Consider the following 23541-nt stretch of genomic DNA (forward strand, 5'->3'; position numbering starts at 1 on the left):
ACTTTAAAAGTAAATGCCTACTGTTGAATAAATGTTTTCAGCACACTGATGTACCTGTGTGTCATATGATCTGAAAAGGCTTTTAGATGCTTCATAGATTGTGTACAGGACTTGTGTTTCTTCTCATAAAGCCATTTTTCTTTTGTGAAAATAAATAATAATAATAATAAAAAAAGTAAGGAGAAAGGTGGTGGTTGTTAGCATATTTGCCACCCTCAGCTTTCTTACCCAACCCAGTTGTGTAATTCAAATTGTTGCAATCAGGGTTGTCATTAACAGGTCTGTAAGAAGAGAAAAAAAAAACCAAACCAAACACAATCCCCCCCAAAAAACAACAGTCAAACAAAAACCAATGCAGGGTGTGTCGTTTAGTGTCTAATGGAGAAGGGCTTAAAGAATCAAATCTGAACCACTCTTTGTAGATGAATTATTACACTACTTGTTTAATTTTTCCAAAGTAGCATAGATATTTTTCAGAGTTGTTTTGGTTATCTACACCTTTATATTACAAACCATAAAATGATGCTAAAACTGCCTGCCACTATTTTCCAAATAATTCTTATAACCATCTGTCTTCCTAAAAAAATTTGTCAGGTACTGAGTGCCCATAACAGTTTTTTGAGTAATTTTGAGCTGCTTTCATGTGGGATGATAAGTCCACAGAATGTCAAGGTTATCCTGTAGCTAGTAAACTGATGCATAATTAATAAATGTATTGCAGCTTGTTTTGGTAGTGTTAAGTATAATAAAAAGCAGATTTGCATCATAAAGACGAATTAAATTTTGGAAAAAAAATAGTAGAAGTTTGAAGTTTGTGACAAAGTCAATAAAATTGTTCGTTTATTTTAAAAATATCATAACTCTGGTGGAATTAAGAAAGGTTTTAAATAATTTTTTAACTTCTCATGTCAGCTTGCCTTTTTGGTATTCATGTTATTGATGGCAATAGGGGGAAAACACCACAAGTGGAATTTCAGCAGTGTCCCAGGAATTGTAGCAGTGGAAAAAGACACACAAAAGTTAAAATAACTCTGGTTTGTGGATAAACTGTTGTAAACTGCTGCTAAAAGTCTCCAGTGTAATTCCCATGATTAAGAGAGCATCTCAATGTTCATTTTTATAATTTCCTAGCTGGATGTATTGGACAGACTGGGAAGAAGATGAAATAGATGACAGCGTGGGAAGAATTGAGAAGGCATGGATGGATGGCTACAGTCGGCAGATTTTTGTAACATCAAAGATGCTGTGGCCAAATGGTTTAACTCTGGACTATCATGCCAATGTATTGTACTGGTGTGATGCCTATTATGATCACATTGAAAGGATATTTTTGAATGGAACTGAGAGAAAGGTAAAAGAAAAACACTGCTGTTTTGCCACAGGCATGCTCTTGCTCTGGATTTGATTGTGTTATGTTAAAAATACTTGCTAAGCTTTTTAAAGTCTGCATAACCCCACAGCATGTCCAGTGTCATCTCTTGAAACAAGCAATGCTGCCAGGCTCCTGTAGGATAACTTAATACAGCTTAAAATTTTTTTCATCTTTAGAAAGTGACTAAAATTTGATGTATTTTTCAATCTTTTTTTTTTTTTTTTTTTTTTTTCCTCACATGACAGTGCGCTACATTTTGATTGAGCCATGAAGCTATAAAGAGCTTTTCAATAGAAAAAAAAAACAAACAAACTTGCTCTGGCTCTGCTAGAGAGAAGCTTTCATTTGACTTCACTGGATAAGCTTCTTTCAATGAATCTGAGCACCGTGTTTGAGCATTTGTGGTAATATGCAGAGGGGTAGCTCTCAGCAAGTGCAAAGGTGGAGAAAAACTGGTTTAGTTGTTACTGGTATCTGTACTAGCTAGATACAAGTCTGTATAGAAGTTCTGTGTTCTTTTGTAAAAGTAACAAGTACAGAGCAGATGTATGGAAATCAGTTAAAGCTTAGACAGGAGTCTGGTAATTTGGGGAAGATTTAGCATCTGCTTCCTAAAGTTAGTACCCTGACAACTGAAGCATCATCATTAACTGAGAATGGGAGGCATGAAATCCTTCTGTGGGATGATTTTGTCACAAATTCTTAAGTCTTGTGACTTCTCATTTAACCTTCAGTCATTTTTCCCTCTGTATGATGTCTGTGGTGCAACCAATATGCAGATCTCTAGTTCTGAAAGGAGTAACTGTACAAACTCATACTGATAAATACTGCTTTTTTAAATCCTTTATATTGATCAATAGTTAAGTCTGTACCAATGCTTTAGTGTTGCAGTTTCTTTTAGTGGCTGGCTTAGGATTTACCTTTAGTACTTTTGCTTTAAATCCATTTTGGTCCTGTACTGAAGAGGCCTAAGTTCATGGGCAAAAAGATATTTTTTAATTAGAGAACCTTGTCTACTAAATTTCCTGGACAGAAAAGGTCTAGAAGGGTTAAATGCAGCTGCTCTGGGTCACAAATGGATTCCTAGTGAGAACTGCTGGGTTTGCCTCTCACTAGAACTGGTGAACCTGTCTTTACAGGTGTGATTTTAAAATGTGTGTCACAGCATTGTTCTGGCTCTTTTACAAGTGTTTTTCTATATCAGTTAAACACCTGGTCTGATTTAAATAAAATGCACATCAGTTTGAATGAAATTTATAGAGACAAAAATCAGTAGAAGATCCTTGCTGTTGATGTTGAATAACTTGATCTTTACTAGAGGGTATTTTGGTCAAAATATACCTGGGTCAATAGCAGCTTTAATTGTGTAAGTTTCAGTGTAGTGGAGATTTTAGGGGGTGGGGAAAAATTCCACCAGTAGCTGTTAGAGGATTGACTGGTGGATTAGTTTTGTCAAAAGGTGTTCCCTGAGATGAGGAGTTTTGACCAAAATAATTCCGAGCCCTAAGAGAAAACGTGAAGGGCAACAGGGGATGATGTTTGTCACCTCAAAGTAGTTTTAATTTAGTTGGCTTTGTTTCCTTGTTCTCTGGGGTTTGTGTCTCTGATTAGAGACAAGGTAGGGCATCTGATGAACTGCTTCCTTCTTTCTACATAGAAAATACACTCTTGGGCATTAGTTCAAGCAAGGACCCCAGCCAGCAGAAGAAGACTGGAACTTAGTCATTCCAAACTGCATCTGAATGATGAAGTATAAAGGCAGGGCTCCCAAAAGTAGATGATTTAGAGGTCTGCAGTTTTCTATGTCATTTTTTTAAAGTAAATCATTCTGATTACTGTAATTTACTTAACGGTGTGTTTAGACTCTTTTAAAAGTTTTGGTTTCGTTCTGTAGGGATTGGAAATATTTTTGATTTGTTCCTCTTTATCAGACAGCTCTTGGGTAGTGGTAGTTGCAGGAGTTGTGAAGGAGTCCTGAGACTGGAGCTAATTACATGTGTTGAGAACATTCTTATGATGAGCAAAATCAAGAGTACATCTGGGATGTAATCTTAGTTTTGTGTATGAGTTAACAAACCAAAAGAAAAAGGTGCATGAAAGAAAGTTGGTTTGGGGTTTTGGGGTTTTTTTTTGGGGGGGGGTGGGGGGGAGGAACCAGACTGTGTTGTTTTGTGTTTTTTTTTAATTAATTATTTTAAGTTATCTCAACCCAAACAGAAGAGTAAGTTCACAGAAATAAATAAGAAATCTCTGCACTTAATTCATACTTCTGCAAAAATAAGCAACTCGTGTGCTCTATTCTTAGCTTTAAAAGAAGCAGATATTTGATATACTTGACAGATACTCAAAGTTATGTTAACAACAATGCTTCCCTGCTAGGGAAGAAGGGAAAGATTTATTGAATATAATGGTTGCATGGTTACCTACATTGCTCTGTGTTATCTGACAGAGGACACTTAAAATGAATTTATTGGCAGTTTTGAAGTTAGATGCTGATGCTTGTGCATAGGATGACTCTGCACTCTTTATTTGATTTTATTGCATTAATTAGTTGTGTTTGGGCACAGTGCTTATCTCAGTTTTTCTATTTCCTGTCTTATGTTCTCTGCAGTGTATGCTAAAAAAATTAATTATTTTAGCTTTGCTAATGCTCATCTACCACTAATTAACTGCAGGTAGTCTACAATGGAAAAGATTTGAATCATCCTTTTGGACTATCACATCATGGTAATTATATTTACTGGACAGATTACATGAATGGGTCAATTTTCCAGTTGGATCTGGTTTCAAGGAATGTGACACTGCTTAGAAGTGAGAAACCACCTTTGTTTGGACTCCAGATTTATGATCCACGTAAACAGCAAGGTATTCATTACATTTCTCCAAAGGTTTGTTACAAAAGGATATTTTCCCATACAGTGTCCTAGTATTTTGAGGTGGTTTTGAGATAACAGTAGAATAAAGAATGTGACTTACTGCATGAGGAAGATGCTTTCTGATGTTTCAATCCACTGATGTTGAAATGGATCATCTTGCACATACTAAAAAATGAATCATAGTATTACATCTGTCTGAATATGTTCTGTGTTCTTACCCTGCCTTCATTGCCATTTTTCTTGTGTGTCAAAAAGATGCTGTGAAAGTATAAAATAGAATAGATAATGTATACACATTGGCTCATAGACATAAAATACATTACTGCATTTGCCTTTTCTTAAATAAAATCTTAGACCCTGTGTGCCTTTTATTTTTTGTAATTTTCTCCCACATCTTGGTCTACACCAGCACCACATGACTTAACCCCCGTAAAGTGCATGGTGCAGTTACAAAGAATCAGAGTAAGTGCCCTTTGAAAAAAGTGGAAAAATCCATAGTTGTTGCTACTTAAATCAGTAGAGAAATTGGATAAAGGCCATAGGTTTGCATAGGAGGATTGCACAGGTCATAGGAGCCTAGAAAATGCAGTTGTTACTGTACAGGTAAATTTGCAAAGTATTTTACTGAGGACAAGTTTGGAATCTATTTACTGTGTGTAGCCTTCAGGTGAGTTGTTGAATATTTGCTCTCTAATGAAAACAGTTCTGATTAATATCTCATTAAGATCTATTACCAAACATGAAACTGAACAACAACAGTTAGTATAAACAAAATACTGTTCAAAAGATCACCATATTAAGTATTAATCTATAGATCTGATTAGTCTGTACAGATCATCATTTTTGACAGGTAGAACATTCCCAGTTCCACTGTTCCTATAGAAAATCAGAGACACTAAGATGTTGTCAGTCCTGCTGCATGTGGTCAGTAATGCATTAAATGCTTGAAATTCCTATTGGAATTTTCTAAGTTGACTGCAGACTTTCGCATCTTCCCTGTTATGCTCAGTGAGGTTGATCTTGCACTTTATACTTATTCTAAACAAAGCTGAACTGCTTTTTTTTTTTTTTTTTTTTTTTTTTTTTTTTTTGTGTGTGTGCATGTGTGTGTGTTACTAAATCCTAAATCCTGTGGTACAGAGAGAATCATAGTAGTTCATTTTATGGTATGACCTTACACTTCAAAACATTTGGCTCTGATTTTTTAAGGTTACTTTTTGATACTGCTGTTGCTGTCTACACAAGCACAAACAGTGTCGATGAATTTTGGCATAGAAACTGGAATTTAATTAAGAGGTCTTTTGCAGGATACTTGACTGCCAATCCTGCTTTTCCTAGTACTATGGGTAGTGACATTAAGCTTCTTTTGGTTTCTCCTTAGGAAGAGCTATTGTGCACTGTCTTTGTATCTCATGAGTCATATTCCTCTTTTGGAGGAATCCTGTTTTTTTTCTTGCCTTTAGAGATTAGAATTTCTTTTGCTTTCTTAGGCTTAGTCTTTGGCTTTCTCTGCATCAGGAATACCTAAATGTGAAGGTGGCACAAAGCGTGGTAATCATATGAGTTGGATGTACAGTCAGCGTATAAATTATTTCCAGTGTTATGAAAGGGGAGATTGCTATTCATGTGTACGTAATTCTTGTGCAAGTCCATTTACAGCAGTCAAAATAACCTCTCTTTAAACTCAGTTGATGTTTTAGCTCCTCAGATTGCAATGAGCAGCTGCTTGAGCCCCAGGCTGCTGCTCTTCATGTGCAGTCTGATCCTAAAGGAGGTTGACACAACTTTAGCAGTACTTGGGGTTAGGATTATGGGGAAGTACAAATTTAAACGAGTACTCATGAAAACACAGAAGTGTAATGATCACTAAGCAGCAGCAAATGCTTCAGTTTGTCTTTCAAATGATTAAACAAATGTATATGGTTGCCATATTTTTTTTTCTTTTTTTCTGAGAACAACGACTGAGATACAAGCATGTTGTTGTGTTAGCTGTGACTACTTTTTTTAGCAAATTAAAAAGGAATCAGCCTAACTTAATTGTATGCAAGTGACAGGGCAGCAACTGCCTTAAAATCTGGTAAAATACAATAGCTTTAAAAGTAGTTCTATGGTTTTAGGAATATTCTAGGAATGCTCATCTGAAATAGCTGTTTGTGAACAGTGGTTGAGGAAAATGGATTTTATAAATGCTAGATAAAGGAGTTCCATGGTTTACTCAATAAATAAACTTATCCTGTTTGTTTCAGGAAACATTTTAGCCTAGAAATTTTTTCAGCAAGACTGGCAAGATTGAAGGTCTCATTGCACCTTCAGGTTGAAGACTTCCTTGAAACTTACTTTATAAACGTTTTCATCTAGAGTCTTGTTGCTTTAACTCTTGGTATTTGTATTTTCCTTGCTTTCATCCTCTCTTTTATCACTATTGAACAAGTACCTGCTGTATTGTAGTTTGTCATCCCAATTATGAGGTTAAGTAGGAACTTTTCATCTTCAAGGTGGGCCAGTTGAGTTTGATCTCGTGTTTTAATTTTGATCTTATTTTTTTTAAGTTTGCATTGGGCTTCAGAATCATTGTTGGCTTTCAAAGTGTTTTCTATGTTTGTTGAATTGTCTTTTATTCTATAGCATTATTATTTTTAGTGATCCAATAAACTTATGCATGTCCTTTAATTAAATCCCTGCAAATTTCCTTGACTTGTGCTCTATAATTTTGGTTTCACTTCTGAAGATTATATGTTGGTTGGTTTGTTTTGGCAGCTTCTGATAATTTTCTGAAGTCTTTACATTAGTGGCATTCTTTGTTTTGTATGTTGGGTGGGAGATTGTCAAGGCTTCTCTTTCTGAGGCTTTGTATCTGAGGTTTTCAAAAGATTTAGTTGGAAATGCATCTGTTTTGATGTTTTATTCATATTATTTGGCTTTTGGTGAGCACAGACTTAATAAAAGAGTAGATTTTTGTGCAATATTTTAGAATCAATAAAGTATTTTAAATGCTGAGGCTAACTAAGTTGGAGCTACTCTATCTAAAATTGTGACCCAGCCCTCACACCATAGAGACTTCATATTTTTCCCTGTTTATACAGTTATGTTCTTGCCATCTCCCTCATACCCTGCCCAGTAAAAGTCCAAGTACCACAGTGTTCCGTGGGAATTAATTTGCACAATGTTATTTGAAAGTTCAGTGGGTTTTTAATGGACTGTAGACACATTTGCTTCTAAGAAATGGTGTAGGGTGGGTCAGAAAAAACCCCTAGGAATAGCTTACTATGAAGCTTTCAAAGATAGTATTGTAAGACTTATTGGAGTACATTTTAAAATTTGAAAATTTTCAAAATCTAAAATTATTTGATGGTTACCTGATGTTCATGTGATAATTTGAAAATGTTTCCCTGCACATGCAGGTATGACTGACAAGACAGTTTATGTTTGCAGCTTCCTCTGTGTGCTTTGACAAGAGAAAATTGTGTTGAATCTATTTTAGTTCTACATCTGAAAATGTTGAGCAGAGGAAGGAACGCCTGCTTTTTACTAGGACTGAAAGAGGAAAAAAGCAGTTTTATTTTAAAGTTTTGGCAGACATGAATTTTTGTAGCTTGCTTTGATCATGGCTATCACTGACACTTGAAATTAAAAGAGCTTTGGTCATGAGAATTTGGACATCCTCAGCAGTGCATATCTAAGTAATTGGGTCATGACCAAAGTGACACAAACAGAATTTGTAACATTTGCTTTCATGGGCCTAAGTTTTAAGTCTTGTTGCCAAAGGAATGAGGTAGTGATGCAGCAGATGTGTTCGGAAGAGAGTAGTGGAATATCTGTCCTGTGTTCTATCTGCAATAGAGCTCATTGTACTTATAATTAATCTTTCCTTTCTCTGTTTCCTTAGTCTGCATGTAGTTGTACTGTTTTAACATCTGCAGATGCCAATATGCTTCATGTAGCTACATATTTTGTAGTAATTCTTACCATTAAAAAGGGAGGTACAATGTTTTCAGGTGATGATGGGAGCTTTTTTATTATTACAGGGTATTGCAATCTGTAGCTGAAATGACTTACATATTACAACCTGTAGTAACCAAACTATGAGAAATGATGAAAGTAGTTGTAAATAATGAAATTGTTCAAGTGCTTAGGTTCTGAAAAAACATTTTCTACTGTGACTGTTAGTTTTAAAATTGTGGTTTTTTTGTGTTTTTTTCAAAGGTGATAATGCATGTCGTGTGAATAACGGAGGCTGCAGCACTCTTTGTTTAGCAATTCCTGGAGGCAGAGTTTGTGCCTGTGCTGATAATCAGCTTTTGGAGGAAAACAGTACAACCTGCATAAGTAAGATTTTGTTAAAAAATATCTGAGTTGATGCTACTGTTAAGGGATCAAGTCAAGTCTCAAAATAAAACAAGAAAGTGTGGTCTCCTAGAGGCTTTTTTCAGTCCTGCAAGGCAATGATCTTGCAGGATCATTGTCCCCCCAAAAAATTCTAATTGAAGACATTTTATCTAATATAATGAAGACATTTCAAAAAAGACAAAATACTATGTACACCGTATTTGAGGATAATATTTCAGAATGTCTGTTACGATAAAGCACTTAAATATTTCACGGACCTCTTTTAAAGTACATCAGAAATACCAGAAATTAATGTATCTAAGAGTTATGTGGATTCTACATAAACTGGTTTCAGTTTATTATATCGACTACTGAATATCTGAAATTGAAATCTGGCATAGGAAATGTTCATGCTGAAACTGTCCATAAAACATGCCAAGTAGATACATTTATGTATAATTGGTCATGCCAGACCTAGCAAATAACACTTTCTTTTTGCATCTCTTCCTTGTTTATCTACATTGAAGCATCAATTTAAAAACCTGTGCTCATAATTTAATGTGGGTTTTTCAATTAAAAAAAAGATAATACAGATATTTTTTGAAAGAGTTTAGACTTGATATTTGTGACATACTCAAAATTATCTGTTTTGCTTTTTTCTTTTTAATCTTATAGATCTATTTCTTGAAGTGTAGTGTGTAAGACTTTACCTAGGTCTCCAGCACTAAGCCTGGCAGAGATGAGTAAAGAGTAAGAATTACTTCATAACACAGTGAACATTATTGAGGCTTGCAGTAACCTCAAATTTGACCCAAGGAAAATTATTTTTCTTTTTAGCAGAAAATATTTTGAAGGTGGACTTTGCACTGCTAAGACAGAATGTAAGTGTTAGGAAGAGAGGTTAGACACTTTCAGATCTGAATGAAGCAGGTTTCTTGATTTTCCCCAACAAACTTCATTGCCTGACCCTTTCCAAGGACTTTGGTGGTCACGGAGTGGTGTGTGGTATTTACACATTAAGCATTCTGAACCTTATGTTGAAAAACCTATTTCTCTGGATTTATCAATAAGCTTTTAGCGTGCTACCTAAGTCCACCTCAGAAGAATTTTATCCTTTCTTCTTTTCTGAGTCTGAGACTGATGCATAATACAGGTATTTTTGTTGTTGCTTGGATACAAGAATCAGCTTCTTACTAATAATTTTCTAGCCCTGAAACGTGTACCAGAATTTGGTCACTCTCTAAGAGTGTGTTCTTTTCACTGTTGACGAGGCATCGCAATATTTTAAACTGATTTTTTTTTGCCCTATCCTCTAAGCACCAATTTAAAAAACAGTTTGAATGCCTTTCTCTTCTGAGTTCTACCATTTATTAAAAATATATTACCTCAAGCATGCACTCAGATCTGCATGCTGGTGCAGGCTTCAGGTGGAATTACCTGAAATATACAAATTTTACTAAAAAATACATCAGAAGAGCAATAACAAGAATTTATATCTATTTACATAGAGGTGCTATTGCATTATTATCAAGCTGATAAAACAGGTGTGCTTCTTGGATATTTTTTCCTAGTTAAACATGGAGAAGTGCTACCACAGTTGTGCAAAGCTGAAGAGTTCCAGTGCAACAACAAGCGCTGCATCCAGGACCGCTGGCGCTGCGATGGAGACGACGACTGCCTGGATGGCAGTGATGAGCACTCTGAAATTTGCTGTATGTCTGATTTGACCTTTTAACCCTATCAGAAATAACAACAGAAAAATAATAGAAAGCAGATTACATATCTTTGACATTCCAGGAAGATACTTGCATTGTCTGCTATAAAATTAGAGTTGCAGCAGTCTAAATTCCTTTCTTTACTTCTTGTGTCAAAGTGCTTCCTATTTCTATCATTAGATCATTTCTCTAAACCAAACCACCTTTACTGAAGTGAAAATATGATATTTTTTTCCCTACCAACTGTAGTCATGGAGAACTAATACGCTCTTCTCCTGTGCAGCATTGTTCTCTATATCTGAAAGCTCTTATCATAGTCTCACTCTTATCTCTCTGAGACGAAACAATTCTCAACTGTTCTTTTTTTATTTATTTTTTTTCGCCCAGTAGGCTATGGGTGTGTTATAGATGTCATTGCTCTTTTCTGAACTTTGCCAAGTAATCCTAGGGATTCAAGTCCAATACTGGATATATGTACTTGTGCTGAAGCCTTTATGAAGCTGATGAGACTGAGAGGAGGTGTTTGTGAGGGCTGATAGTCCTGTTTATACATCCCTGGGTAAATCCTGGCTGCTTCACACTGCCCTGATGTTACTGTCACAAACTGAGCTTGTGGTCCTCTAAAATGCTCAGGTCTTTTTTCTGTATGGCTGTAACATAGACAGTTTGGTTTCTTTCCCTGCAGTAGGAATTTGGAAAGCTTCATATGTAAGTTATTAATGATTTTAGTCCAAATTATTTTCAAAATGTTTATCCAGCTCTGAAATATAGTGCTTGCTAACATTTTGTCATAATACTGGGGATTCTTACACTTAAACAAGGAGCTTAACTAATAAAGAGAGTGAAAGAGACAGTATTTTGGCACAGTAAACTTGATTCTTGTTTAAATTAGTGCAATTTAGACCCATTCATTGGTCAAATCCTGTAATTCTTTGAAGATTTATAAAGAGAGAAATTAAATCATAATCTGGCCCTAAATCTGTACATGATACATAGTTTAAGTGGCCAGTATGGTAACAGTAATGGCTTTTCAGCTGTTGCTATAGAAACTTCAGTGGCTCTTTTTGAGTTAGTCTGAAATATTTGCAGTTACGTATAGAACACACACAATGTGTTAGTAAATACATGTATGACTAAGAAGTTAACTACAATTTAAAATAATAACTTTATCTAGCATTGAGGTGAGATTTTTTTCTAAACAACTCTTCAATTTTAATTTTTTTTTTTTAATTTTATCTCATGGATGATCACCATTTTGTTTTCCAGTGGTTACTTCATAAGTACTATGAGACCTGGAATGCCTATCTGCTAATATCATAAATTAATTAATGAAACTTAAAATGCAGTGCTCTTGAACCCTCCACAGAAAACTCCTGTGAAGTTTTCATGTGCTGTTGGTACCACACTTGCTCTGTGTTGTTTTTGAAAGGTAGAAAGGTCAAAGGTAAAAGCTACTGAAATGTCAAGGTTAAGCCCACAAGACATCCTTTCATTTTAAATATCCTTTGTTTCCAGATATACATTAAACTTTAAAAAAGAGATTGTGCATGTCTGAGTGGGTGAAAAATAGCTTGAGATTATCTTTATCCCAGCATTTTGAAATTTTATGTGGTTTAATGTGTCCTGTGTAGAACAATATTAGAAACATCTGCTAAAAATAGATCTTGTTATTAGCATGAAAGAAATAGATCATATAGACTTAGTACAGCTAGAAGAGCAGACCAATAGTGTTTAAATAATTTCTGTACTTTCAGTCTTCATCCTTACCATGGTACTTAGTAGCTGGCAAAAAGATGTTTGTGAGATACCTTGTTCACTCTTGAATACTCCATTCTTTTTTTCAATTTTACACTGATTTGCATATTTCAATTTTTGATACCTACAATTTCATGGTAAGTAAAGAGCAGCTCTGTATGTTGCCATTGACAATAATATGCCTCATTTTAGAAGCATTTTATAACCTGTCCAAATCTGTACTCTCTGTGTGATACAATATTTTGGATATGCCCTTAGGAAGTTGCATCTGTTGCCTTAGGTGTTTTCTTTAATTTATAGGCACTTCAGTTTGCAAACCTGACCACATTGAATTTTTTTCTTTAAGGAAACTGCAACATTTCAAAATGGTGCTAGCTTTTATCACCTAGTAGAAGAGGATCTCCATATTGACAATAATAGGATACAATTGCTTTGTATTGTGTAATTTACGTTAAATAACTTATAAATTTATATGTTAAATTACTGCAATATTTTTTCACCAGTTAGTTTAACAATTCTTATAGTATGGTGATTAGATATACAAGATAATTATATTAACTGCATCACCAGGAAATACCATTTAATGTATCAATTTCAGCGGTTAATCTGCAGTTATTTTCTTAGGAAAATACCACTCTTTTTTCTCCCCAGTCAATCATAGTTGTCCTGAGGATCAGTTTAAGTGCCAAAATAACCGCTGCATTCCCAAGAGGTGGCTTTGTGATGGAGCTAATGACTGTGGTAATAATGAAGATGAATCAAATAAAACCTGTGCAGGTAAAGATTTCACTTGGTTGTATATGCAAGTTCTCTTGCTCCTGTTCCATGAACAGTTCAAGACTGCTCTGAACAAAGCTGAATCCATCTACTACTAGTAATCTGATTATTGCCATTTTAAATTAATTCAGATTTTGATGCCACCGAGGCTGGAATACAAATTATATTTTACTTAATCTTTATGCTTGACTGTGCTTTCCAAAGGAATTGAGCACTTAATCTCTCCGTGTGGGTTGGCTGCTAAAGCACTGCTTAGGTACAAACTTGTCCCTGTTAAATCTTTTTTGGCAGTTAGAATTTTGTTTGTTAGCATGCTGTGATGAGTGCCATGTCACTAGTAAATTTTATTTTATGCTGAGAAAAGCATAATTAGTTATTCAGTTTCCCCTTGTAGCCTGAACTTGTTTGCATTTGTAACTTATTAACTGTATAGTGAGTTTTTAAGGAAATACCGAAGTGATTATTTGTTCCACTTCAATAAATCTCTCCTTGGCTTGTACAGAAGTGATGTTTAGTGGTTGTAGGTAGAGCATACCAAACAATCATTAAATATCTGAGATACCAAATATTTGGCATCAGTAAGCTGGTGACTATTTAAAACTGAAATGCAGTGATAGCCAGTGTACGTTGGATTTTAAAATAATCACTGAACTGATTTTCCTAAATTTAAATTTTTGTATGTACAATAGCACCATTGTCCATGACACCTCTACAGTATTGCTGTGAATTTTAAATACATCTTGATATCTTTTGATATTCAACTGTGTGCTTATAAGGCAGACCCATGATTTGCATCCCTGTGTCAGTTGGCTGTTTAATTTTCTATTCTTGTTTTTTCTTTTGTTCCTGCACTGGTAAATGCTGTTCCAAAAAAGCTCTTGTATATTTAAAACTATTCTGTTGAATTTGGGGCTATTTCTATGAAGAAAAAGGAAAACCATAATTGAAAACAGCAAATGGAGATACAGTCTTTTGATTATATGGGATTCTGACATATCAGTATTTTCTAAAAACAATTTTGAATCATATATAGATGAACTCTAAAAAATTAAATGTGGAATCAAAATCTGTGTCACTATCACCAGCATTTTAGTTGTGGGCTCAGGTTTTCAGTAAAATTTATAAGTTATGTCAATTTCATAAGTTGGAATATTTTTTTTTAAGTTCTACTGTTCATCAGATTTCAAAAATAATTTCTGCAGTTATATAGCAACGTCTTTTAGTGATCTGTATTTTTTCAGAAGGAAGACAGACAGATTTCCCTTTAATGAATCATTGCAGTTGCTTATTTGCAAAGACAGATTCTAGTAACAGTGATCCAGGCACATCACACACAGGCTATGCTACCATTTTTCTGTGTAAATATGATTCTTACTGGAAAATTATTTATGATATGAAATACAATTTATTAATATCCCAGTTGGAAGTTAGACATATTTATTCCCTGGTTTTTCTTTACTTCAGTTGGAGCGCTAATGTTATTTTATCAAAAATTCTCCTCTACCACTTGGTTTTGTATAATTACATATAAAATTTCATGTTCTCATGTGCTGAAGAAGCTAAAAATCGTACATAAGAGATACAGAACTTAGTCCTGCAGATGACCTCAATTTTCTCTGAAAGCAAAGGAGGTGAAGGATGTTTAGTCAGATCAGGTGAAATCTGCAGCAGGCCAGGAGATGCCCTCCAGACCTGCAGCTTCTACATACAGCCATGCACCAAGTGACCTAACAGATTTAGTCCATTTCCCTTGCATTTTTGGAGTGTTTTGTCTTGACAGCAAGAACCTGTCAGGTTGATCAGTTTTCCTGTGGGAATGGGCGCTGTATTCCAGCATCCTGGCTGTGTGACAGGGAAGATGACTGTGGAGATGAAACTGATGAAATGATATCCTGTGGTAAGTAATTTTACTCTGTGAAAAGTTCAACACATGAAGGATCCCTTTTAATGTGAACTGGTGGTTAGAAAAAATACGAAGAGCTTTTTTGGTTTTATATGAAGTGACAACATTCTTTCACAAGTGGCAAATACAATTTATTTGATTAATAAACCCAAAGCAAAGGTTGCACTTTCTATGAATAGATCCTTAACTATGGTATCGAATATGCAGATCAGCCAACATAACACTTTTCTAATTGACAGAAAAGTAAAAAGTGCATGCATAAGTGAAAGTAATTAGCTAGCACCATGATGCACTGTGTTCTATAAATATAAATCTCCATGACCTCAATTACCAGCAAATCTATGGAAAGCAATGTGTGGGATCCAATCAGTAAATTCTGGTTAGTCCTAGTCCCTTAAGTTTTTTAAATTTTGAATTATTCATGACTGGCAACCAGCTGATATGCATTATTTAAGTTCACATTGTTACGTTTTTTAAGCCTATATGTAATTTTCAGCATCTCCTATAACTGCGTTCAAGATTTCTCAGGATTTTTACATGCAAACAACTTGCTGTGTTTTCTGGAATATTCACTTGCATTCTCATATTTCTTATTACTATCTTCCTTTTTCTTCTAATAGTGATATAAATCAGAAAACAAGGAAACTAGTTTTATATTTGCAGTAATTGATAGCTGATCAGTTATTTCAATATAGATTAAAAAATCAAAATCATTATATGAGTAGAAATGAGAATATTTTGAAGTAGACTTCTAATTGCCATGGTTTAAGTCAAGTAGTTCTGTTGTGTACAGAGGTAGAATGGGAAATCCCAATGGGCTCACTGTATTTTGCAGTCTCTAAAATCATATTTTGTGTATTGGTATAGCACGTCTCCATTATTTATCTCCAGCAGATTTTTATTGTTAGTGTGAGGCATCCCCCCAAGAAAACCAAGCAAACACTTCCTAGGATTACCTGACAAAGTGTTGGCATCAGTGTTAACTTGGCTTCCCACACTCTCTGTGTTGAAGCAAAGGATCTGTAAATTGTAGTATTTGATGGAGATGGTTTGGATTGGTGCTTCTTGCCCAACTTTTAAATTAAAACTTTTCCTAAGTTTCTGGGAAACAAAATAAAAAGCTTTAATTAACTTTTTAACATTTATAAAACATTTTCTGTCCCAAAGACAGCAAGACACAGCTAACCCAAGTTTGAAATTCCTTGATGTCAATGACTGTTTGAATTCTTTTCCTAAGGAAATATAAAGTTTATGTGCTGGTTTTCAAAAGTTAAGAGAAACACTTCAATACTAATTACATGCCTAATTCTCAAAATCTTTTTGAAGTTCGGGTTTGTTGTTTCAGTTGAAACAAGATGAGAACAACTCAGTGTGATTAGAGTAGCCTAGTAAGGACTAGACTTTTTTTTTTTTTTCCCAGTCTTGGGCAGTTTTGGTGTGATTTGCAGGACCATGAATCATTTTGACATTTATTTCTGTTCCATTTAGGATGTACTGTGTAGTAACTTCCAACCTGAAAGCCTTCAGTGAATGAGACATTTGCCTTTAAATATCTATGCAGGCAGATTTTTCATTTCGTCTTCTTTGGTTTGCATTAGGAATCAGTTAGTGAGACGTGTCTTACTGCCTATAGAGAGTTTAAGCTCCTTCTCTTTTCTTTTTGACTCAGGTTAGAATTTCAGTTTGTTTCTTAAGATTTGCAAGGTTTTGTAAAGCAGATCTTTTATTTTCCAAAACTGAATGGGTGCAAGCACAGTTTAACATAATAATGGTGTGATGCATATACCTAGCTAGAAGAAAAAGAAGTCTGAAAAAATGCAAGTTGTCCCATGTGAAATATATTAGACAATTATAAAAACAAATCTGTGAACATAATACTGAGTCTCAATGATACTGCCTTAGTGTTTTGCTACTTTTACTGGAGTGCTTGGAGCACATTTACAAACATTTGTAAATTTTGGATTTTTTAAATCTTTTTTTTTCTTGACTACTCTTTTGGTTGGTACTCCTTCGTTTTCTATAGTTTTTCATTCCCTGGCTTTTCTGGAAGTGCCATAGCAATGGAAGAACTTTTATATACATATATAAGTATGGTTTGTATCAGTTATCAAGCTATCATTTGTTGTAAATATTACCATGCTTAGTGGCAAAGATAGCCCTGGTCTGATGGAAATGTGACTGTCTCATGTAACAGAATAATGCATTTTAGTGGTCCATGTTGAGGAAGAACAGGGTTTGGCTCAGTATCTGAAGTTAAAAGCCTTTTTGCCTTCTTTTAGATGTCTCACCTTTTCCCCCTCTCCACATAAAGTATCTGGAAAGTGCTAATGTTTGATACAATAGACTTGGGTAATTTATGCATATGGTAAGGTGGAAGAATATTACTAAAGAGGATATGTATGAAATATTTTTCACTTGTTTAACACTTTCACAGAATTCCCAACATGTGAACCACTGACTCAATTTATATGCAGAAATGGAAGATGCATTAGCAGCAAATGGCTCTGTGATTCAGGCAAGTATCAAGTGTTCTGTATCTGAAATGAAAATGGGCAATATTATATGGCTGTTGTGTTGATACCCACTCAGTTCTTCTGAGACTGATATTTCCAGTTTGGCTGTTAAAAATAAGTACACTATTTTAGAAATACTAACCTGACCTAGAAAGCAGCAATACTGGAGCCTCATCCAAGGAATGATGCAGTGGAATACAGTAACAGTTGCAAACTTTATATTGTGTAGAATGAAGTGTGACATAAAATTTCACTATTAAAATAAAAGAAGCTAAGCTATTGTTTATGAAATTGTATTTAAAATAATTTCCATGACAAAAATTATTTGATTTTTTATTGTCTGTGGGCCTGGTCAATTTTACAATTAGCATCCCTCAGGGGGAAGGCTAAAAATACTTTACATTGTACCTATTTCATTTTTCTGAAAAAGTTTATATTTCAGTGACAGCTGTTCAAATGAGCCTTCTCTCAGAGCTTGTGACATGAGATGTTATTTTTCTGTTGCCTTTTTGGAAATATCTTTTTCTCCTCACATCTCACATTTATTCAGATTTTTTTAATGTTTTCAAATAATCTAAAAATAATATTTGCAGATGATGACTGTGGTGATGGAAGTGATGAACTAGGATGTATTCATTCATGTTCTGCTGATCAGTTCAGATGTTACAATGGTAGATGTATCCCAAGTCATTGGGCATGTGATGGTGACAACGACTGTGGAGATTTCAGTGATGAAACCAAACCAAACTGCAGCAAGGAAGGTTAGCTTTTATTTACTTCTCACATTTTACTACTTAAAAACACAGACAACACTTTATTATTAAAGTGGATTATTTGTCCGAGAAGGGAAAATGCTTTTAACCTTGCTAGAGGTTGGAATGAAAAATATGTCAGCTGTAATACAATAATGCAGAAGTGTACCACAGAGGAATGCATTTGAGAGTAGAATGGATATTATTCTGAGATAAGTTTTGTAGCTTTACTGAATTATGCTAAATGTGATGTTTTTCCCTTTACAGAGGTGTATGCTGCTTAGGTAAAGAGACAGTAAGCAGCATTCCTTAAGTATGCATTTATATTTTTGAGAGTATTTTTTCAGAAACACTCATGTGATCCAAATTTTGGGGGATTTTGTGTTGGTTTTTTTTTTCAGTTACTGAAGCATAATGTTTTAACAAACTACAGTCCCATTTGAATGCCATACATTGTATTTATAGGGATGGGGAGAGAAGTGAAGGGTGCTTATAGCAAAGGATAAAGAACAATCAGATAAGAATGAGGGGACATTTTTCTCTCATTTTTCTCATACTGATTTTTCCACAACAAAGTATTTGTGCACTACTTTATTGGTCTTTTTTTTCATGAGTATATATTCTAAATCTAGTTCCAGACAAATAGATAAATCAACAGAATGCTGTGCATGAGTAGTGAGAAATCATTGATTTTTATATAGTTACAAACATAGTTACTTTTTTATACAATACCATATTATGCTGGTATTTGCACCACTGTGTCTGAAGTAACATTGATTTGCAGTTATTACCAGTTCATGTATCCTCTGTGTCCTCCTCTGCTTCATGGTTGTTTTCCAGCAACTTATCCTTTGTTTTATTTACCACAGAATGCAAGAATGCAGATTTTTTTAAAAAATAAAAAAATTTTTAAAATCCCCTAACAACAAGGCAATAAAATAAATAATACGTTGACACACAGTGCAATAAGAACATATTCAAATAATGATTTTTTGTCATCACCAGGAATGGATAAGTTTATCATTATTGTAACTTATGTACATGATGACATACAAGGAATACAGTGGCAATAGTTTAAGAAAAGGAGGGCAAGGATAACATTGAGAGGGCTGTCATCTAGAAAATACTTAGAGAGTTAAGTATATGATGAATAACTAAAATCACCTGGTTACTGTGTCTGAAACATTCAAGACTGATTGCAGAGCTACACTGAACTGAAGTTCACTATTCTGGAATTCATAAAGGCTCCAACGCATCTGGAAGTGCTGTCATAGCACAAGTCAAGGTCAGTCAAGAGATGTTACCCTTATGTCCAAGCAGATGGACCTTGTTGGAAAAGAGAGAAGAAAGAAGAAGGAAGGAATGTAGCTTGAGGGTGAGAGGGGGAGAGCTTTTGAAGCACCAGGAAAACTTCTTCAGCCTTGTTCCTTCTTACATCTCTCCATTCATGCTGGTCTGTCAGCAGTGCAAAGAAAATAAAATTGGTATTTACCTTGAGCTTCTGATAAAGAGGGAAGTGAATAGAATGAGCAGGACAAGGAAGAGCTTGGCTGAAGCTTGTGTTGGAGTGATGAGGAAAAAAGGAACGGTGAGGTTTGAGTGTGATAATTGGGACTCTGATTTCGGCTGTGGCTAGGAAGGGGGATTCTAAGTCATTGCAGACAGCATGGAAGGAACTGTGAGCAATTTCTTCAATGTAATTCTGATTTTTCTAAGAAACTCCCTCTCCTGGAAGATGCAGTGGGCAGGAATTTCAGTGCAGTCCTGATGGGAATTGTGTTCCCGAGTTGTGGCGCTGTGATGGGGAAAAGGACTGTGAGGATGGCAGTGATGAGAAAGGCTGTAATGGAACTATACGACTGTGTGATGAAAAAACAAAGTTCTCCTGCAAGAGTACAGGTATGTGCTTGCTGAGATGGTTTGCTTTCTTTTACTCCTTATGGATGTGTGTGTCTGTTTCTATGAGCTGATCACATATCTACTAAATGAATACTGCTTTTAATGTATAATGCTACTAAGGTGATGTTGTTTACTGCACTCATGCCAGGAAAATAGTATTAATATGCTTCCCCTAATCTCTTTTCTGGTTTATTGATGGAGTTTGTAATTATATATATATGTATAAAAAGTAACTGTTAGATGAAATGGCTTCAAGATGTAAAAAGTGATTATTGACATTTAAGAGAATGGTCTGTTCCCTGGAATAGGCTGAGAAAAAGTCTGACACAAGGAATACACTTCTTCCCAATACATTTTCCTAGTGCTTAAATGGGGAAAAGAGCTCAAACTAGACTGCCTCATATAGATATACTTGCCTGTGTTTACAGTGGTGTGCATGGAGGGCAATATCTCAGTCAGCTTACAGGATGAAACGGATCTTCTCTGGCTGCCACATACAAATGTAGCAAAAAGTATTTTTTCATTAAGCATTTGCTGAATTCAAGGGTATATGGCTGTGATTTAAAGGAAAATAGAATCCTTTTTGTTTGTTTTGTGGAACCATTGCTTTAGGAATTAGTTTCGACAGTTTCATCCAATTATTTTATTTCTTTCACTTTTACTTCCATGAGTCTTGGAAGAAGCAAAAGGTCTGTTCTGGATGAGACTTGTTGGTAATGCATTGGAACAGAAAACAGAAGTGAAGTTTTGTTCAGCTACTTTTCGGTTTCATTCCAGATGGTGGGACAATTGACTACTAAGGTTTTGGGTTTTTTATGTCCTCATCTTTTCATGTTTCAGAATAAACAACATTTTCTCTGTGTATTATTCAAAAGGAATAATACTGTTTGCCTTCCACATTTATAAGAAATGTTCAGATGAGTAGAAACTGGCTAATTGTTCCCTTATAGGCTGTTGGGTGTTGGCACCCTATTTTCTAATAGTGAGTATGATGGGTCTGGGTAAGGGTGTGATGGGGAGGAGGTGAAAGAACTGATATGTTTTGAGGGAGAACAGTAATAGTGATATGTTACTGCCCACTTTTTTTTGGTTTATGGCCATGAATAGTAGTTGGCAGGGTCTTTCCTTATTGTAGCTTTTCTTGGCTGTGTGTAATCTGTCACAATACCACAGGCATGAGTGTCAAGTTCCAATTACAGCCTGTCAGCCTTCAGGCAAACTTCATGCTTGGAGTCATGTTGGTCTCAAGGACACATCATATCCAGCCCCTTTTCTGATATGAACTTAAGAATATCCAGTACAGGGGATTTTGTAATTTATATAGAAAGCCTTTTAGTAATTTGCCTCTAACAATTGAATATTTTTTCCTAATAAGTCATCTGAAGCTTTGCTGCAAAATTGGTTGTCTTCATATTTTCACCGTTTTAAAAATCTTTCTGAGTGCTGGAAGACTTCTGTCGTATTTCACATTTTGGTTGAATAAAAAAATACCTTTTTTTTTTTTTCTTTTTTTTTTTTTCTTTTTTTTTTTTTCTTTTTTTTTTTTTTTCTTTTCTTTTTTTTTCTTTTTTTTCTGCATATCTTATAGTTTTAATTTACATTTTAAATTCTTTACTATTTTGGTTTGTCTTACTACAACTGTCCAGCCTGTGCAGTTCTTGAGCTGTGGTGTCCAAAGCAAGCCAAAATGCTGCAGGGCACTTGATTTACCACATTTCAGAGTGATGTTCTAATTTATTTGAGAAAGAATGAATTCCAGCTTTAGGCAGTAAGAAGTAGCTGTAAGAGAAAATAATGCAATTAATGTTCCACCAAAGTAGTTTTCCTACAGCTCAAAAGAGAATCAGTCTGTAAACTTCCTGTGCTCAGTATGTCAACAAATACTGAGCTTTATAAACATTAATTCTGTTGTACTTGGTAATATTTGTAGGAGATAAAAAATGTTGGAGAAGCATTTGGATCAGGCCTTTTCCACATCCTTGTTTCTTCAGAAGTTCTGATTCACTTCTTTACTCATATTTCTTCTGTGTTACACAAATGAGTTATGGAAAAGAACAAATATATCCACTGAAGCAATTAAATTGTGGCAGAACTTTACTAAAAAGATTCCTGGAAACAAATAAACAAAAACCACAAGTTTCAATGAGGGACAATAAAGCAGAAATACTTCAGTGAATTTTAAGTAATGATTTTAAGACAGTCACATTAGTCAATTTGGAGTTTTGGCAAAGATTAATTCCTTGAAAGTATATTCTACTTAACAATGTGTCATAGCTATCATAGTGGAAGATGAATCTTTCATTATGAAATATATCTTCTTTAATGTCAGAGGCAGGAAAACTGATTTCCTCTGTAATTATTTGCATGTATAAAAGATGAAATCACAGGTTAGGAGCTCTACTGGAAGCAACATCAATTTATGCTGGCATCTGGTTAGTTAGCTTGGCATTAGTATTTTTTATTCTGGTGCTGTGTTATAATAATATATAAAATCAACAGCCATTTCAACATAATAATGAATATGGACAGTTTTTTTAAACACTTGTTATTGCATGTAAGTATAAACTGGATCCATAACATACCTGCAACTTTGCTTTCTTCTCTCTGTGTGATTCTCTCTTTTCAGTGTGGGATATTGGGGACTTGACAACTATAGAAAATGGTAGAAGCTTTTCATTCTAATTGACATCACTCTCTTTTTAATTATTCCAGGTGATTTTACACTGGTATTTATGTTCTATTCTGTTTGTTTAAGAAGAAAATACTATCAGCAGAAAAGCATACTAAAAAGCCATGTCTGTAATGTCACTGCGGGTTTTTTCCGAAGCTTGCTCCCAGTCTGATTTTCTGTGTTTATTGTCTCTTTTCTCCAAGGGAGATGCATTAGCAAGGCGTGGCTGTGTGATGGCGATATTGATTGTGAGGATCAGTCTGATGAGGATAATTGCGAGGGCTATATGTGTGGACCACCAAAATACCCTTGTGCTAATGATACCTCCATCTGCCTACAGCCTGAGAAGCTCTGCAATGGGAGAAGAGATTGTCCTGATGGATCAGATGAAGGCGATCTTTGTGGTACTTCTTTTAGACGCATTTTCCTGATTGTATTTGAGATTGTCCGTCACGATATTTCTTGCTGGGGGAAAAAAAAAAAAAAAGTTCTCATGTTCATCTTACTGAATTTTTTATCACCGTAGCCTATGTGAGGATTTTACTTTAATTTAAATATTGCTGGGTTTGTGCTTGAAGTATTAGTTTTCTTCAAATAAGGGAAAACGTAGTTCCTTAGGTAAGCCTGCAATTTCCTGACTGCTTAAAATGGTCCTGGAAGCAAGCAATTAAAAAGCTGTGGTATGTATGAAGGGATTTAAGCTAATTTGCATTTCTCTCAAACTACAAAAGCTTGAGTTGCTAGAATCCTGTGTTAGGAGTTCACAGAGAAATGCATTGGGGTGACTAGGAGAAGCTAACTTATCTCCTCAATGATGGTGCTGAAAGGATTTCATGGCATGTCAGATGATGGAGATTATCTCAGCAAAATCATTCTCAGTATTCAGTAGAAAATGTGCAAAACTGATTTTATAAATCTGACAGAAGCATAACTGATAACCTAATTTAATTAATATAAAATATATGCAAAGATAAAATTGATA

General features: G+C 34.9%; 1 protein-coding gene across 1 annotated transcript in view; it reads left to right on the forward strand.

Moving 5' to 3' along the window:
* LRP1B (LDL receptor related protein 1B) overlaps positions 1–23541 on the forward strand; it is a 631173-nt gene that overhangs the window by 422045 nt on the left and 185587 nt on the right. The window contains exons 13-22 of the mRNA XM_071746448.1: positions 1132–1351; positions 4048–4237; positions 8452–8574; positions 10146–10286; positions 12696–12821; positions 14602–14718; positions 17159–17239; positions 17831–17998; positions 19706–19888; positions 22763–22963. Of these exons, the coding sequence (XP_071602549.1) occupies positions 1132–1351; positions 4048–4237; positions 8452–8574; positions 10146–10286; positions 12696–12821; positions 14602–14718; positions 17159–17239; positions 17831–17998; positions 19706–19888; positions 22763–22963 (1550 nt within the window). The remainder of the gene's footprint in view (positions 1–1131; positions 1352–4047; positions 4238–8451; positions 8575–10145; positions 10287–12695; positions 12822–14601; positions 14719–17158; positions 17240–17830; positions 17999–19705; positions 19889–22762; positions 22964–23541) is intronic.

The sequence above is a fragment of the Heliangelus exortis genome, chromosome 6 (genome assembly GCF_036169615.1).
Source record: "Heliangelus exortis chromosome 6, bHelExo1.hap1, whole genome shotgun sequence".
NCBI lineage: Eukaryota > Metazoa > Chordata > Aves > Apodiformes > Trochilidae > Heliangelus > Heliangelus exortis.